At 46.4% G+C, this 15,980-nt stretch overlaps 2 protein-coding genes across 2 annotated transcripts in view; one reads left to right on the top strand and one right to left on the bottom strand.

The window, feature by feature from the left end:
• Positions 1 to 15,980, top strand: part of COPS8 (COP9 signalosome subunit 8) — a 188,830-nt gene that overhangs the window by 87,309 nt on the left and 85,541 nt on the right. The window lies entirely within an intron of this gene.
• Positions 12,922 to 15,980, bottom strand: part of COL6A3 (collagen type VI alpha 3 chain) — a 67,118-nt gene continuing 64,059 nt past the window's right edge. Inside the window, exons 45-46 of the mRNA XM_054172954.1 lie at positions 14,092 to 14,262; positions 12,922 to 13,290 (exon numbers count right to left, since the gene is read on the bottom strand). Coding sequence (XP_054028929.1) covers positions 13,250 to 13,290; positions 14,092 to 14,262 — 212 coding nt within the window. The 3' untranslated portion in view covers positions 12,922 to 13,249. The remainder of the gene's footprint in view (positions 13,291 to 14,091; positions 14,263 to 15,980) is intronic.

The raw sequence follows: 15,980 nt of genomic DNA, 5'->3' as shown, positions 1-15,980 counted from the left end.
GTATGGAGAAGAGAAGGCTCTGGCAAGGCCTTAAAGCAGAAGGAGGCCTACAGGAAAGCTGGAGGGGGACTATAAGGACATGTGATGATAGGACAAGGGGCAATGGTTTTAAACTAGAGCAGGGTAGATTTAGATGAGAGACATTAAGAAGAAGCTCTTTACTCTGAGGTTGGTGAGACAGTGGAACAAGTTGCCCAGAGAAACTGTGGATAGACATATTTTTTGCTGAATGGACTAGCTGTGATATGGAGAGGTACAGGGTGAGCCAGTCTGCAGGCTCTCCTGTGTGACTGCCTCTGTGATGTGCTCCCTGTTGTGCAGGAGCCAGAGAAGGTGATGACCATTTTTCCCCCACCAGCCTGGCCCTTAAAGCAAGAGACAGTGGCTATAGCATAATCAAGAGACCTCTTCTAAATCTCACACGGAGATTCATGGCCACAAATCATCCTCCTGTTATAATCAGCTCAAATAAGAGACCAGCCAAGCAGGGTCTTTAAAAACACTTGTCCAAACAGCAGGTTCTTTACTTGCATCCCTCATTGTCTAAGTCTGTGCTACTGTTGTTCACCTCCATGAGCAAAGACCTAGAAAACAAGTCTTTGATATCCCAAAGGTGACTGCCGGCCCCTTTGTCCCTCTGTTCTGGGCAGAGATAGTTACCAGCTTGTATATGTATTAAATACACACAGAGATCAAAGCACTTAACATGAGCTGAAAAGGCATTGGAGTTATCACCATTTTCCCCTAAATTTCTGGCTTGCCAGGTAGACTGTTTGCAGCAGAGAAGGGGCTACTTTGGCTCAATGGCCCACCCTGGCTCCCACCCCACCCCTTGTCCTTTCAGTGAGCTACTGCAGACCATGTGGACTTAGCCTGAAGGTCTTTTTGTAATTTTTTTTTTATTTGTCTTTTTTTCCCCTTCATTCTGTTTGTTTGGTTTTTATAAGCACATATTATTTCCTTTCATCGTTTATCCTTTTTTCCTTTTTCCTCCCCCCTTCATCTATTCTCCTTTTTCTTGTGCAGCCTTTTCTCTCTTTCTCTCTCCTCCTTGGTCAGACTGGCAGCACCCCAGCAATGAGCTAATGCGGCTCGCTGCTGGGTCCCGGATCTGCGTGGGAGGCAAGCAGACGATGCTCAGCCGCGGCTCAGCTCAATGCCGGCCGCGGTCGGGGTCCAGCCCCAGCCCGGTGAGGGCCAGATTCAGACAACCAAGCGCTCGTTCTGCTGGTGGGGTTGGGAAGGGATTGCAAAAGTCAAATGCAGCCTGAGGCTGAGGTCTGTCCTAGCTGCTGGATGGAGGAACGCAAAGGAAAAGCACCACCGCACCCCACAGAGAGGAGCAGGGCTGGCTGCCTCGGGGCTGGGGTGATGAGCCCTGGGGTCTGGCTCAAGCCCACCCATTGCGAGTTGTTAAAGCAACAGAGTGAGATGCAACCCCCTTCAGTTCCTGCCAGGATGACACAACAGGATGGCATGAAATTGCCAGCATGGAGAAGTGATGGTGGCCTCTGGAGACCAGGGATGGGTGGACTGCCAACAGGGTGAGCAGGAGGGTGCCTGAAGAAGTGAGAGTGGCTCCAGCGCACCAGGGCTGCCCTGGCTGTTTTGCAGAAACGTTCCTCTGTAAGCTGCCTTTTAACTTCACAAACAAGTGGCTCTTTGCAAAGACCACAAATTAAAAAAAAAAAAAAAAAAAAAAAAAAAAGTTAAATGGGGGGAGCTGGGCAGCTTCTCACATTTAAGGAGGACTTCTTTGCCACAAAGGTCTGAGGTAGCCAAGCTGCCGTGACTCCCAGGGATGACAGCAGGCAATGAGGGGTCCCAATTGTTTGTAGGAGATGCAGAGCATCTCACAGGAGCAGGGGATCAGGCAGAGGGGCAGTAGCTTGTAGAGGGACACAATTAGGCTTACTGCTTTCTTCACTGATGGTGTTCTCCATTTCCATCCCATTGCTCATGTCTGTGGTGTATCTATCATCCCCCAGATGCTCAGCAGTCTGGAAAATCCTCTTTTGTATATTTTAGTGTTTGATTTATTTTTTTCCTGTTAGCAACACCCCCAAATAAGGCAAGCTGGGTGTTATTCCTGGGACATGCAACCAGTGACAAATTCGTGCTTGCACTGTCTCCCTTGGAATAACCATGGCAACCCATTTGCAAGTGGCTTTCCAACATATCCATGAACCTTCAACACCACTTCTTGGAATAAGTGCATACTCATTTAAAAATTGCAAATATTATCTTCTTATACCAGCCTTATGCATTGGCTAGAATCAGGTGTCCAGAGGTGCCAGTTGTACCTCACAGAAAAAGCTCAGCTCTCTGCTGAGGCCCAGGGTGGGTAAACTTGTGGCACAGGGTGCCTTGCATTGTGTGATCAGGCTGGTGGCAGTCAGCAGATTTCCCTGACAAGGTGTTTGCTTGCAACATTTATTCCCATTGCATTCCTTTGAGGGAGAGGGTGCAGATGCAGTGATGTACAGAATCATGCATATAAAAAAGGCAAAGAACTCCTCAGCCCCCTCTCCACCTGACCATCTCTCTCCTGAGTCTCTTGCTCCACATCTGCATGACCTGCCTGCTGCCTCCATCGCTATGCAATGTAAACCTGCTCTGGTTTTATTTCAAAACACTCTAAGAAATGTAATTCCCTGTTGTCCCCAAGTGTTAAGAGCTCTTTGAAGCAAAGGGATGACCAGAAGAAGGCCAGGAAGATGCCCTCTCCTTCTCTGTCCAGTCCTGCACATGTGCAGCTTCCAGGTGTTGGACCTTCAGGGCAAATTGGTGACTGATGGAGAATTACTTGTACTTCATGCTCTCCAATACTCTGCCAGGGTCTTGTGATGGTGTTCAGTGGTAAGCTTGCTCCAAGATAGTTCCTTGGGCACTGTGGCATTATCTTTCCAGCCCTTCTGAGGTCCACCATGGGCTGCTAGCAGCATTCACAAGCCTCTGCAGCTGGGAAATATCAGTGACTGTCAGAGAGAGCCTGATGTCACAAGATTTTTCAGCTTGGTTTCCAGAGCAGTGGTCTGGATGTGCTTCAAACTTTTGACTGCTTTTTCCAAGCAGAGATTTTGCTTGGGATTTTTGTCTTTTTTTTTCTTTTTCTGTATGCTCCCTTCCCCACCACTCAGACCATCTTGTGCAATTGGTGTCCCTTTGTAGACACATCTGTGAAAAATGCAGAGATTTCCTGAGAGTGTGCAATGGAAATTCCTGAGATTTCTGGAGGCAGACAGACACTTACAGAGCTGAGTCTGGGCAGGAGGAGGCAGCAGTTCAGGAGATGGCTTTTCTGCCTATGCAAATCTTTCCTACTCATCCTCTCTCATCTGAACCTGCAAAAGGATTATGCTGGCCATGGTAATCTGTGGTAGACTCAAGCATTTGCAACCGTGCTAAGTTTTTTGTAGCTACTTTTGTGCCTCTGGCAGGCTTGAGGCTTCCAAATAGGTCTTGGTCCTCTCCCTACCATGCAGCCCTGGCCATACACAACACTCCCTGCCAGGCAGAAGATGCTGTGCCCAGCTTCCAAACGTCCAGGTGATTTCCATGTGTGGCTGAAAAATGCCAAGGGAGCAAAGGCGTGATGAAAGCTTATTGTGAGGTAGTGGATTTTGACAGTGCTGTCCCCAGTCCTTGTGCCAGCTGCCGAGGCTGGGAAACTCAGCACATGCAGTCTCTAACAGGTCTGGAGGAACTTGGTGGGGCATGCAGCACCCCAGGCTGGTAAGGGAAGCTTTGCAAACTGTGTCAAGATGCAGCTCTGACTGAGGATCTTCTCATGAATAGGAAAAAGTTTAAGCCCACATCTACAGGGCCGGGGGGGTGGGGTGGGGGGGCAGTGTCAGGGTAAATGGCATGGCACTGGTCCAGTACATGCTTGAGCCTTCATGGAAGAAAGCCGAGTTTACCACTTACAGGGACAGGCTGTGAAAGAGGGGATGTTCTCCTCCTCATCCTTACGTGCTCACTAGCATTAGATGGCCCTGCAATGGAACACAGCTGTAGGAACGATGCACGGTGCTGACCAGAGTACAGCCTGCTCTTTTGCAATGAGTTGGCTCCACAATACAAACAAAAAGGTCTTTTTCCTTCCAAAAAAGAAGATTTAAATAAAAAAAAAAAGGCAGTGTTCCAGCAGCTGCCTGTTGCAGCAGCAGAAAGAGAGTGAAAACAAGGTGCCACATTCAGTGCATTGTGTCCTAATCAAGTGACACTCAAATGACTGCAACAAGGTCTCAGACTGGGGGCTTTGGATGAAGCAGGTCAAATCAACCAGGGACATCTTAGAAGGATTAAAGAAACTATTAAATGGCACCTAACCGAGGGAAAAACACCCTGTAGGGTGTCAAGAGCAGATGTCCAAGTGATGGTTGCTGGTTCCTAAAGCTGTGGGGTGCTGCAAGCCCAAAATGGGAAGGGTCACTATCCTTTTCCCTGTGCTTACACCCCTTCCCAAGGCAGCTGAGGCTTGCTTGTTTTGGAGGCAGATACATCTTAAATCAGATTGAGAGAAAAGTGCTAACAATGTAAGGTAACTTTCAAGTCAGGCTTCTTTAATCTGGAGTTAACTCCAGCCCTGAAGTCATGCAGGCATGACACCTGGCTTCCTCCTTCAACTCTCATTTTCAGGATTAAACTGGCTTTAATACCAAGCAGTTCAGGGCTCATTAAGCTCTTTCAAATTGCAGATATTTTTCTAGCACTAACAAGGCTTTTGGACTCAGCTGCTAAACTCAGCTAATCCACCCTGTCCTGTTGGGAAATAGTTGCAAAGGGGCTCTTTGAGCTGCAGTGTGAGGATGCTCTGACTCGACCTATTTGAAGGAACAGTCTCTCCCTGGAGAGAGAATTACAGTGCAATATGCAGATATCGCCTAATGCAACTGCTACAAGCTCTGAAGTTCCCAAGCTGCACCTAGTCTGTGTGACACCACCATGTAATGAGCTGTTACAGTTCTCAGAAACCCTGTGGGCTTGTCCACTGAAGTTTAATTTAGATTAAATCAAGTATGTAGAGTTAATATTTAGAATCATAGAATTGTAGGCTGCTTCAGGTTGGAAGTGACTTTAAAGGTCATCTAATCCAAAGCCCTGCAGTAAAGAGGGTCATCTGCAACTGAGGGTCCCATCCAACCTGATCTTGGATCTTTCCAGGGATGGGGCATCTACCACCTCTATCAGCAACCTGTGCCATCATTTCACCACCCTCACTGGAAAAAATGACTTCCTTATATCTAGTCTAAATCCCCCCCTCTTTCAGCTTAACACCATCAGCCCTTGTCTTGTCACAACATGGGTAAAATATTTGCAATTTTAGGTTCCCTGAAAGACAACTTGCTGCTTTTAGTCCTGGCTTGACACCTACAACCTGTTCTGCATTGGCAGGATTTTAGGTGTGAAGAAGGAATGCAGCTTTCAGGCTGCTCTGGAGGTGCACATCTGGCTTTGTTCCATGGCTCCTTCCACTGAAGAGGGAAAACCAATTAAGCTCAATAAGAAGCCAGCCTGGGATCATTTGCACCCAACAGAAGAAGGATGTAGATGTATTGAAGACAATCCAAAGGAGGGCCATAAATATGATCAGATGACTGGAGCACCTCTCCTATGAGGGCAGGTTGAGAGTTGGGTCTGTTAGCCTGGAGAAGAGAAGGTTCTGGCGAGACCTTGTAGCAGCCTTCCAGTACCTGAAGGGGGTGTGCAGGACAGCTGAAGAGGGACATTTTATAAGGACATGTTGTGGCAGGGAGAAGGGCAATGGTTTTAAATTAGAGCAGGGTAGATTTAGATTAAACATTAGGAAGAAGTTCTTTACCCTAAGGCTGGTGAGACACTGGAACAGGTTGCTCAGAGAAGTTGTAGAAGCCTCATCCCTGAAAGTGCTAAAGACCAGGCTGGATGAGACTTTGAGCAACCTGTTCTAGTGGGAGGTGTCCCTGACCATGGCATGGAGATTGGAACTAGATGATCTTTAAAGCTCCTTCCAAATCAAGCCATTTTATGATTCTAGGACTGTATGATTCTGCAATTGCTAGAGTGGCACTGAAGGCAATGAAGAGCTTTTGCCATGGCCTGCATCCCAAGGAAGAGAGATGGGGGACACACAGCAAAAAAAAAAAAAAGCAGAGGAGTCTTACAGCACTGCCAGCATTGTTGGTCATTTTGAGTAATGATTTTGGAAACAGTTTCAAGACCTGGCAGCTTTATGCTGTGTGTCAAACTGTCAACTCCTCTGTCCAAAATCCACCCCTGTGTAATTCCAAGTGCTGCTGGTCCAGGAATCCAGGGAACTGGGCATTTCACCCCACTAGGCCTGTGAGGACCCCAGCACCCAGAGCAGGACCAAGGGGTTGAGCTTGCTGGCTTATCCAAAGTAATTTCTTGCTTCTAGCAGCCTTAAAAAATGATCTGGGGCAAAATGTAATGGCCATGACAAGAGCAGGGCTGTGGGTTAATGGGACGTGTCAGGCTCACTGTATGTAATCTTGCTGCTGCAGAACTCCTCTTTTAAGCCACTGATCATCTTTTACTTGGAAAATGCTTCCTGCCACAAAAATTGCCAGATTTCTGGAGAAAGAAATGTGAATGGTGAGTGAGTCTATTTAACTTTCCTTTCCAAATGGCACTTGTTTAAACTTTTTAGTTGCTAGACAGTAAGTAGTAATGCTGTCAGCTGAGATTTATGTGAGCTGTCATTAAACCATCAGTAAATATGAGGATGCTCTAAGGGCTGGAGTGTGGGAGCAGAAACAAGCCAGGCAGAAGAGCCTGGAACACTTACACTGCAGAAGAGCAGTGACAGTGGTCCAGTTACTTCCAGAGCAGGCTGTGTCTTGCCCTCTGCAGTTTTCCAGTCAATCTAATGCAATGCTCATTTATTCTCATTAGCCTTCAACGCAACCTCCCCATCTGCAGAATTAATCACTGCTGGAAAGCTGGATGAGTATTTCAGAAATTACAACCTACTGCTTTCATCCTTAGCAACTTTTCTACAGGCCTGGCAGTTCACTGCCCACACTCACAATGTTGCAGATCTCATTTATAAGATCTCTATATTAATTGAACATGCATTTAAATAGTTTCTACCTATTTTTGAGTGACAGCTTATTTGCTCTTTTCTCACTAGGATATTGTAAAACTAAGACCCTCACCTGCCAGGTGTGATTCACAGCAGGACACTGGAAGTGCTTTCACGGCAGGTTTGGAAGCTGGTGTTGACAGGTTCAAGAGCTGAATTTTATTCCCAGGGTATTTCCCTGACTGAGTAGGCACTGAGCTAGGAGGGTCTCCATTTGTAAATCCCTATTACTCACACCAGGCTGTGAAACCACATAGTGTGGCTCACCCTTGGCAGAACCTTCCCAAAAGTTTTTCGTTATGGATGGTCAAAAGTCACCTCTTCTCTGGGAACACAAGGCACCATCCATCTCTCTCATACAGATTCATAGAATGGTTTGGTTTGGAAGGGACCACTTAGGGATCATCTAGTTCCAAACCCCCCAACATGGGTGGAGACACCCACTACAACAGATTGCTCAAGGCCTCATACAACCTGGCCTTGAACACCTCCAAGGAGGGAGCATCCACAACCTCCCTGGGCAGCTCATTCCTGTGTCTCACCACCCTCACTGTAAAGAATGTCTTCCTAAATCTCTATCCCATGTGTCTCACTTGTTTTCTGGGCAGGAAAAGCCCCAAAAGATGGGGACCTCAAAGCCCTGCCTTCAGAAGGGGTGTGACCAGTAGGTCAAGACAGGTTCTCCTCCCCTTCTGCTCTGCACTGGTGCAGCCGCATCTGGAGTATTGTGTCCAGTTCTGGGCCCCTCAGTTCAAGAAGGCTACTTGAAAGAGTCCAGTGCAGAGCCACGAGGATGGTGAAGGAAATGGAACATCTTCTGTATGAGGAGAGACTGAGGGAGCTGGGGCTCTTTAGCTAGGAGAAGAGGAGACTGAGAGCTGACCTCATCAATGTTTATAAATATGTAAAGGGTGAGTCCCTAGAGGATGGAGCCAGGCTCTGCTCAGTGGTGCCCAGTGACAGGACAAGGGGCAAAGGGTGGAAGTAGAGGCACAGGAAGTTTCATGTAAATATCAGGAAAAAAATTTTCTCTGTGAGGGTGACAGAACACTGAAACAGGCTGCCCAGGAAGGTTGTGGAGTCTCCCTTTCTGGAGATATTCAACACCCACCTGGATGTGTTCCTGTGTAATCTGGTGTGGGTGATCCTGCTCTGGCGGAGGGGTTGGACTAGATGATCTTTCGAGGTCCCTTCCAACCCCTGAAATTCTCTGATTCCTCCTGAACTAGCCCTTCCCCAGCCTCACTTTTCTGGAGGACACAGCCATGCCTAAGTGCAAATCTTCAATCACCTGCCTGGATTCTGTCTTTATAATATCACATTTTAATAGAGTAATGCGGTGAGGTCATCACAGCCGGCTGTGCTTTTATTTCGGCAGGGTCACCATAGCAGCGAAGGGCGAAACAAAACATATAGTTCACCAAAGTGAAGTTTCCTGGCCCATGGTGCTCGTTTTTCTTTATGAGCTGACTTTGGAAGACAGCGGAGCAGCAGCTAATGGAAACTCAAACGTCTTTCTCTCTCCCCCTGTCTGCTTCTTTGTCTCCGCAGTGTTGGAGATAAAGGTTAGACATCTGGTTTGGATCTGCTCTGCTTAACCGAAGCAAAGCCCCGCTCCTGCTGCCTCATAAATCATCCCGCAGCTGGAGTGCAGTCCCAGCTATTTGCTGTTTACCCCGCCACATCCAGTTGCAGCATGGAGTTTGCTTTTGGAAAGGCTCTGCTTCCAGCCAGCCGCCTGCTGCCATTTTGTCAGCGACCCTTGGCTACTGGGTTGGGGCTCTGGGTGGGTGGCAAGGGATGAGAAATTATCCTGGGTGTAAAATTACTTTGGTCTCAATGGCAAGCACACCAGCAGCTGAGTGGTCAGCTCAGCTCACAAGAATGGTGCTTGCTTGTGGTGATCTCCTTGCGAGGTGCTGCTCCCCAGCAGTAGCCACGCTGTCTGAAAGAGCCTATGGGCATGCAGGTGCTGTAACATATAGGCAGAAAGCAAATGATTGCCTACAAAATCTAGCATCTTCCAAATCCCAAATCTCATCTTTTAATCTCCTTGTTACTCAGAAGTTTAACAATTTTAGGTTTGGGAGATACATTATTTCCCTCCGTTTATCCTTTAGAGAGGGATAAAGGGTTGGATGATGGCCACACAGAAAACTCATGCCTGAGGAAACTCTCATACCCACATCTTAATTATCTGAAGATCCGTTTCTGCAGGTTCATCTGTAAGTTTATCTGTATCTATGCTGAAGCACTTGGATAGAGGCCTAATTTCCAGGCCCACTCAGCATGGAAGACATCCTTGTCCTTAAACTGTTGACTTTGTAATGTCAACATATGCAGTATATAGGGCATTACTTTGGCATGGTGCCCCTGGAAAACCCATTTTAACTGAGAGGAGCTAGGCAGGTACGTGTGTACATCTATATACTTTTAAACTGGCTCCTTTTACTGATGTAATAAATTTAATACTGGCTAATAAAATGTGTCAGAGCCACTTTGCCTCTCGTTATTTAAAGGTTTCCCAAGAGGGTGTGATTAAATGCAAAGCTACGGCATTAAGAAAACCTAACCAAGCATTAAATGCTGGTGCTACCCTAACCTTAAGGGTCTGACTGCAATGCTTAACTCTGCTACATGTCTTACTCCTCATTTTTGTCCTACCATTGGTATTTTGAAAGGTTAAGTCTCTCTTCTGGTGTTGAATCCTGTGGTTTTTCACCAGCAGACTCCTAGATCACTTTGATGCAAGGGCAGCATGTTCATCCAAAAGCCTTTTGGGTTTCAATTAGAGCAAATGAGATTTAATAATGGCTATCGCAAAAGCCAAGTAATAATTTGTCCCAGAGACTGTCCACTGTCACCTTTTAGAGCAATTATAGAATTGCCCTACGTGTCTGGAGTTTTCTGGAAGTAGGTTAAACAAATCTTTTCAGGGCTGACATAAGTCAAGTTGGCTTTGCATTAGAGACCTGTATAAAGTCCAAGAGAGTCCTGGATGTAATACTTCATCTTCCAGTCCTAATGCTAATTCTGTCCCAGTTAGCAGAGCCACAAGCCCTTACTTTGCCAGTAGCTCTCCTCATGGAGTATTTCACAGTAAGGTTGCCCTGTGGAAGTGACAAAACCCTGTATCTCTTCTAGTATTCACACCTCTATTTATGAGTGGGGCTGGGTTGCATGGTCACACCTACTGACGCACCTACCTAGATGCCCAGTGGTGGTTTGCAGTATCTGCAGCCCCTTCCCCTAACATGGGGGCTTGGTGATTCAGGGCGGGGGTAGGCGGTGCCAGTTGCTCTGCAGCAAGAGGAAGGTAATAAACGATGGTGGGAGATGGCAAAGGCTGCCTCGAACAGCAGGGCATGGATGTCAGGGTAACCAGCGGCAGCCGGGAGCTGAGCGCGTTGCTCGGGGCTTTGCTGGGCTGATCTATTTTTACTCCTGGTCTGGTCCCGCAGCCACGCTGGCAGATGTGCTCCCAGCTGCAGATGACTTCCATGTGTAACCCTGCGTGGCCGCTGGCCGGGGGCCCGGGGCGTAACGTGCTTCCTTAAAAGGCTCGAGAGAGGGAACTGCAACACCCACAGCCCCGGGGATGGGAGGGGATGGGGGCCCCTTTCCCAAGTTGCCTATTCCCCCCATCACACTGTGAAAACCCAGCTGTGCCTTTGCATCCCGGAACGCTGCAAGCAGCTTTCCTGGGAAACACAAGCGGCGCTGACATTGAGAAAACCTCTCCCATGTTGCAGAGAAGTGGGAGGCCAGAGGGAAGGATGATTCGTGGGTCACTTTAACCTAGATGCAACTTTTATATGCTGTGAGAGCTAAGAGGGTCTTGGGCACGTATCTATGAATGGTGAAATGTAGGGTAGGCAGCTCTGTCCTCCTGAGTGGCTGCAGTTGGATGCAGCCATTGCAAGAGCAAATTATAGTAATGAATTAAAACAAGTTACCCATTCCCCTCTTTTTTTTAAATGATGTGCTTGCAGAAGGTGCCAAATAAGCAACACAGCTTCCTGACCACAGCTTCCAGGGCTCTGCTTATCCCTAGTTGAGCAAAGTCCCTTCTGTCTCTAAGCCCTGTGCAAATGGTTTGATAGTGATAGGAAATTTTGGGAGTTGGGCTGCTCTGTGTGTCAGGAATATAAACTGGGACACCTGAAAACGTAAATAACCACAGGGACAAAGAGGCCAGAACAGCCCTGCACGCCCCTTTGCCATGATAAATCCACAGCTCCACTCACCTAGATGAGCCACCACCGTGCAACATGTGCAGTGATGAATAGAGGTGAGTTATCAGCTTTATTCATTCTTGTAAATGGTGTTAGGGAAAGCAACTCCTGTTGGGAGGGCTGGTTTCAAAGGCATCATGTACAACATATGGAGTATCTCATTTTGTTGAAAACCCACCCAAAGTGCTTCAGAATGTGGCGCTCCAAAGTGTAGGGCAGGTGGGCACCAGGTCTCACCCCAGCCCACAAAGAAGGTCACTGAACAAACCCTAAACTGTAAGCTTGGTCTCCTTTCCAAGATGGGTTTAACCAATGCAAACTTGTTCCCCAGAAGTGAGTAAATACACTCTCTACTGGGGACCTGCTCTGGTTTTGGCATTCAGCTGCCCTTTCCAAGTCATGTGCCTGAATGGCTCATGTCTTTCTTCTCAGCACCCTCATGGGCCTTGGGAGGTGTTATCAACCCCCACTTAAGGACCACAGCTGAGGCCTGGCAAAATTTAAGATATCAGTCCCGCAGCTTAGAGCTGCCCTGTGCTGCTGGGTTAGAGATCACATTCATCCGCTTCAAACTTGTAGGAGAGATTTTTGGAGGTGCAGGGAAACATACATTGTTTCTGTGAAGTTTAGATTCCTTGAGCAAGCTCAGATAAGGACAGGAGTACTCTGGGGTTAAAATTATCATGGCTATGGGGAGCAAAGGAGACACCTGAAAATGCCCATGGGGTCATTGAGTCATATAAGTTGTAAGAGACCTCCAAATGCCTTTAGTCCAGGACCCTGCTCAAACCAGGGCAGGGTGAGGCCAAGCTACTCAAGACCATGCTCACCTGAGTTTAAATACCTCCAGGATGGAGATGTCATAACTGAGACATCTCAGTTTTCATCTTTTTCCAGGCTGGAATATTCCAGGTTACCAGCAGCACTTGAGTGATGTGCCTCTCCCCCTACCCCCCCTTTAAGGATCACTGGGATTTCCCTCCAAATAAATGCTTTCCAGACCCTGGAAAGTGAATCCACTGATGCCCAGCATGGCTTTTACAAAGCAAAACCCAGGAATTTCTCAAAACCTCCATTAGACTTTATTTAAAAGTTCTTTTGCATAGACTTCCTGACACAGAATCCACAATAAAAATATAATCCCCCTTCCACCCACCCCCACCCCTTCCCCAAATGGATTTGCTTTGCATTTTATAAAACAGACAACGTCAGAAGAATGCCAGAGGCATCCTACACCACAATTTAACAATTTGTTAACTGAGGCCTCGGTCCCAGCAGTGCATTTGCATTTGGAAACTTTGCTTCCTTTGCCTTACTAGTTCAGTTGGCTATGTATGATACAAATGCATACAAGAGATCTAGTCTGAGATCTAATCCAGCAAAAGAAGAAGAAAAAAAAAATCAAAATTAAAAAAAACAAACAAACAAAAAAACAAAAAGAAGAATGAAAAAAGTTGAACCTCTTGTTCATCAGCATTAGCTACTCTCTTACACGAAGGCTGCCCTTGTAAAGTTATGCTCAGTTATGGAAAGGATAAAAGCAAGCATGTAAAAGTTGCAGTGGAATTACTGCTGATTTTTTTTTTCCCTTGATGTCTGATTTTGATGGTGCCTTTGATAGGCAGACTGCCAGAATCCAAAAGAGATGTGTTGAGGGACAATACAACTCTGCACATGGGTAAATATTTGGTAACGGTGAAGCTATACGATATAACCCGGACACATGTAGCACTCAGTCCACAAACAGTTTAGCACCATATTGATAGGGTCATGCAGCAAAAGACTTTCTTCAAGGTTTGCTTGGGAGTTAAAAGCATGAAATAGAACAGTGCAAGGTAGTCTATACCCTTAGCTTCTATAGGGGTAAGGTGGCAATGGCGGATGCTCCTGGCTGTCTGAGAGGTATGTGTTGACAGGTCGCTGGCTCCTATGTTCCTATTGCTGCCACCATGCCAGGGGTGATGTTACCTGAAAACATTTGATGGAGAAAGAGAAAATTAGAATGGAACGGAACGGAACAGAACAGAACAGAAGAGAATAGAATAGAATTAACTGGATTGGAAGAGACCCTTGCGATCATTGAGTCCAACCTATCATCCAATACCATCTAATCAACTAAACCATGGCACCAAGCACCCCATCCAGTCTCTTCCTAAACATCTCCAGTGATGGTGACTCCACCACCTCCCTGGGCAGCCCATTCCAATGGCAAATCACTCTTTCTATGAAGAACTTCTTCCTAACATCCAGCCTATTAAATGAGGTTGTTTCTATCCATGGGAAGCTGTGCAGGACATTGAGAGAAAAGCAGTTGCTCTCTACAACTATCTGAAAGGAGGGAGGTGGACAATCAGGCTCTTCTTTCCAGTATCAAGTGATGGAATGAGAGGAAATGGCCTCAAATTGTGCCAGGGGTGGTTTAGATTGGATATTAGGGGAAATTTCTTTACTGAAAAAGTAGTCACATACTGGAATAGGTTGCCCAGGGAGATGGTGGAGTCACCATCCCTGGAGGTGTTCAAGAAATGCGTGGACATGGCACTTTGAGACAGGATTTGATGGTCACAGCAGTCTTAGGTAAACAGTTGGACTCAATGATCCTAGAGGTCTTTTCCAATCAAGACAATTCTATGATTCTCTGAAATGGAGCTTACTGCCAGGACTTGCTATGGAGACCACAGCACTGAAACCAAGCTCACTAGAGCCACACATACTGGAAATGCCAGGGACCTGCCTGGTCTCAGCGCCAGCCAGGCATCTGCTGCTTACCAGAGACGCAAACTTTTTCACATTCTTTCTGCGTGTTGAATCTGTTCTCGTTGCCTCCACAGCCGCCGTACCAGAACCGGGCACAGCTTTTGGTCTTGGGGTCATAGTACCATTTCAGCACAAAGTCTCTGCAGGTCCCCTCATCTTTTTGCAGCTGGCAGGTATCCATGACTGCAGATAAAAGCAGGACCATAAAGAGTCAGCAACAGCGTGCTTAGGTGAAACAGCATCGCTGGGTGTATTTGCGTGACAGAGAAAAAAACCTCGTAAGCAGAGATGGCATGTAAGCCCAGAAAAGGCAGCCATAGCAGAGACTTTGCATATCTCCTGTGGTTAAATCCCATGTCTTAGATTGCAAAGCAAAGGTCTTTCTGTGGAAGTCACAGCCCTGATCCACAAGCCTTCAGCTGTCATGCATTCAGGGAGTGATGCTGAGATGAAGGAATAGCGCTGCATGGCAGTGGTTATCTGCAAATCCCCTGGATTTGCAGGAAATGAGTTGGCAGGCCTCAAAACTGGGAGAGGACTAGCTGGGCTGCAAGGGAAAAGGTATTGGCACCACCACTTTCCTAATAAAAATACTGTCTTCCCTTAAAAAGAGAAATCTTCTGTGTGGGGATGCTCCTGAACCTACCACATAGTCCCCTGTAGCATTTTGCATCGCATGATGGGTGAGCAAGGAACAAAACAACAAAGTACTTAGATGTGTTCAAGTGAAACAGCCAAATGAATTATAAAAACTAATGTAAAAAATTCTGATCTCAGCCACTAATTTTCCATCAAGTCATATACCAGGCATCCCTTGCACAAAGGGATGCAGGAGCAGCTTGTGCCACCTCTGCTCAGCACAGCATAACCATCAGCCATCACAGTTTGTCTTGAAAACCTTTGTTACCATAGTCCTGCATCAGGCAGATTCCCAAATCTCTGGTATCTTGCTCATAGCTACCACTTCTCAGTGGTACAGCTTCAAGGTGCTGGTGTCCAGCCTTGGGCATGAGTCAAACAAGTAAATCAATAAAAGGGCCAGCACTGAAAAATGAATGGGGTTGAGGCAGAGTCAGATCGGCAAAATGTGGGGTTCCTGCTACTGTAGTTGCATATGCAATATTTACTCATTTTATGTATTGATACTTTTAATACTTATTATATTTAATTTAGGAGCAAAAGAAGTCTAATGTTGGATTTTTTTTTCCAAATGCAAAGATAAATTAATATATAAAGAGCATAACAGCAATGACTGCTAGGGAAATTCAGGTCTGGAAGTTACCCTCTCATAATCTTGTCTTCAAATCATGCCTTTTGTAAACTGGGTGCCCGAAATGAAGCTGCATAAAGGATTTGTCTGAAATGGTAGTTAACATCCCCAAGCCTTCTGCAGTCCCCTTGCAATCACACAGGGCCCTCGAGACAGCTCTTTGCTAACAGTGAAGGTTCCTGAACTCGCTCTCATCCTCAGACCACTCAAGGGAAGGATTTTGTGAGATTGAGAGCTCAGTGTCATAAAAAAAAAATATAAAATTATATTCACTTTGCTACAATTCTGCCTGTCCCAAGCAGTGAAAAAAAATCACAACAGCTGGCCACTAGTTGCAGAAGGCTGAGACATCTTACCATGTCTCTGTCCTCCCAAGGAGAGAGCCCAAAATACCCATGAATGAATATAAGAAAGATTATGTAGGTATAGGGTGAATATACAAAAAGATGCATTTGCCAGCAAGGTTCTTTGGGACCTGATGAAAGCAAATATATGCTAAACCCTTCTAAAGTTTTCATGAGAAGAAGAGCACAGAAGATTATCCCTGAAATCCTGACTCTAAAGTAGGTCTGACAACAGACCCCAAGCAATAAGAAAGCCCCAGCAGAGGGTTTACTTTAAAGGAAATTGC

This window comes from Dryobates pubescens, chromosome 2 (genome assembly GCF_014839835.1).
Source record: "Dryobates pubescens isolate bDryPub1 chromosome 2, bDryPub1.pri, whole genome shotgun sequence".
Lineage (NCBI taxonomy): Eukaryota > Metazoa > Chordata > Aves > Piciformes > Picidae > Dryobates > Dryobates pubescens.
This window is presented reverse-complemented; position numbering and strand designations above follow the sequence as displayed.